The following is a 2,383-nucleotide window of genomic DNA, read 5'->3' on the forward strand; positions in this document are numbered from 1 at the left end:
TTAATAATTTATGCCTAATTATCATTGTGTAGTATTTAATTTACTAGGAAAAAATAAATAACATACATATTTTGGTGTTGTCTGATTTCTTTATTTGTAAGTCTAATTTTTGGAGCTTTATCCTAAGCATTTTGTCTTGGAGCACTTAGTACTCAGTTCTAAATTTTTATGACAGTATTATTTATGTTCAGATTATTTTCTTGCAAATGTCATTGATGGGAGAGGACGATATGATGGATGAATGTGAGTATGAGCATGAGGATAGTATTTTTTATGATGAGAAGTATCCTGATGATGAGTCATACTTAGAGGAGTTGCAGCAGGAAGAAGAGTTGGGTGATGAGTTAGACGGTGAGGAGATTTTTGCAGAATTTACAGATTATGATTATGATGATGCATATGGATTGGATTCAATTGAGGATTTATTGAAACTTGACTTTTTAAGCATTGGTGAGGTTGAAGTTGACAAGTTTCACTTTGGAACCCTAGCCATTGCTTTTGAATTTTACAACAGATTTGCAAAGAGCCAAGGTTTCAGTGCAAGAAAAGATAAAAACTGGAAGAACTCAAACGACGAGACCTACATGCAGAGATTTGTGTGTTTTCGGCAAGGATATCGATTAGAGAAGTGGTACACTTTGCCAAACAGAAAAAGGGAACCAAAGACCGAGACAAGAACTGGGTGCGAAGCTCAATTCCTAGTCAAGTTTGTTGGGGTAACTGGAAGATGGCATGTGACTCGATTTTCAAATGTTCATAATCACGAACTATTGGAAAGCCGGTTGAGCAGGTTATTGCCAGCTCATAGGAGTATGTCCAAAGCCGAAATTGCACTCATGAACAACATGCGCAAGTCGGGAATTAGCACATCCCAAGTTTATGCTTTGCTAGCAAGTCAAAGTGGTGGTTTTGACAAGTTGAACTATGGCCCCAGAGACATGTACAATCAAATAGCTAAGGCGAGGCGTGAGATTCCAGAGGATGTGGGTAGAGCATTAAATTATTTGGAGGGGATGGCTGCAAACGATAAATCTTTATACTACGAAGAGCTTCGGGCGACGGATGGAAGGTTACTAAATCTCTTTTGGTGTGATGGTTTATGTAGAGAAGACTATAAATTGTTTGGAGATGTTGTTGCGTTTGATGCTACATACAACAAGAATAAATATAGGTGTCCTTTTGTTGTGTTCACAGGTGTCAACCATCACAACCAAACTATTGTCTTTGCTGCATGCATTGTAACAGATGAGACGGATGAGACTTATATATGGGTGTTGCAACAGTTTTTGGAGGCAATGAATGGTAGAGCCCCATCCTCTGTGATAACTGATGGGGCAAAGGCAATGAAGAATGCGATTGAGAAAGTATTCCCTGGTGCTCACCACAGATTGTGTGCTTGGCATCTCCTACGTAATGCAACTACAAATATGTGTAGTCCTCGTTTCACATCTAAGTTTAGGGATTGTATGTTAGGAGATTACGAGATTCCAGTATTCCGTAACAAGTGGCAAATATTAGTAGAGGAATTTGGGGTTGAGGAAAAAGAATGGCTAAATGAAATTTATGAGAAACGTCGATCATGGGCAACATGTTACATCCGAGGGAAGTTCTTTGCTGGATTTAGGACTACATCACGCTGCGAGGGTTTGCATTCATTGATTGGGAAGTACACTAAGCCTCATTATGACTTATCCGAGTTTATTGAGCACTTCCAACGAATGTTGGGCCATATGCGGTTTAGGGAATTTTATGCTGAATATGAATCTGCTCGTGGAGTTCTAGTTATGCAAACTTGTATTGAACCCCTTGAGATGTGTCTGCTGATACTTACACAAGGGAGGTATTCTTTTTATTCAGGCATATTCTTGTTCGGTCGGGTGCAATGAGAGTCGTGGATTACCAAACTAGAGACAATAGTATAATTTATTATGTTTGTAGGTATGCCAAACCAACAAAGGTGTGGGAGGTTGAGTGGGTGGATAATGCTAACGCAATCACTTGTTCATGCATGCGTATGGAATCATTCGGTATTCCCTGTGAACACATTATCTCTGTATTGGTTCGTAGGGATGTGCGTGAAATTCCTAAATGTCTAGTGTTGCATAGATGGACTAAGAAAGCAAAATAATCTATGTCTGAGTCAAGTAGTTTTACAAGCGAATTACAAGTTAGCAGTCGACTTTGTATCCTCAATGAGTGTGCTAGAATGTTGTCAGAGGTTGCATGTGGTACTACAGAGAGGTTCCATGAAGCAAGGGATCTTATGCTTGATCTTTATAGCTCATACAAAGCACTAGATGAAGGGAACACGCCTTCGAAACCTAGACTGGGAGGTGGTACCAATCCTAAAGGGCATAGTGGTCGAAAAAAGCCCCAACGTTGC

At 39.7% G+C, this 2,383-nt stretch overlaps 1 protein-coding gene across 1 annotated transcript; it reads left to right on the plus strand.

The window, feature by feature from the left end:
* Positions 1-215: 215 nt before the first annotated feature.
* LOC130967015 (protein FAR1-RELATED SEQUENCE 5-like) lies at positions 216-2,128 on the plus strand. Its single transcript, XM_057891839.1, has 2 exons — positions 216-1,840; positions 2,068-2,128. The coding sequence occupies exons 1-2, from the start codon at positions 216-218 to the stop codon at positions 2,126-2,128; spliced, it is 1,686 nt and encodes a 561-aa protein (XP_057747822.1).
* Positions 2,129-2,383: the final 255 nt, after the last annotated feature.

The sequence above is a fragment of the Arachis stenosperma genome, chromosome 3 (genome assembly GCF_014773155.1).
Source record: "Arachis stenosperma cultivar V10309 chromosome 3, arast.V10309.gnm1.PFL2, whole genome shotgun sequence".
Taxonomy (NCBI): domain Eukaryota; kingdom Viridiplantae; phylum Streptophyta; class Magnoliopsida; order Fabales; family Fabaceae; genus Arachis; species Arachis stenosperma.

Excerpts from the sequence above, each read along its gene's own strand:
- LOC130967015 (XM_057891839.1), top strand. The coding sequence starts at position 216 with ATGGGAGAGGACGATATGATGGATGAATGTGAGTATGAGCATGAGGAT. Across the intron at positions 1,841-2,067 it reads CTGATACTTACACAAGGGAG|GGATGTGCGTGAAATTCCTA; the intron begins GTATTCTTTTTA and ends ATTGGTTCGTAG.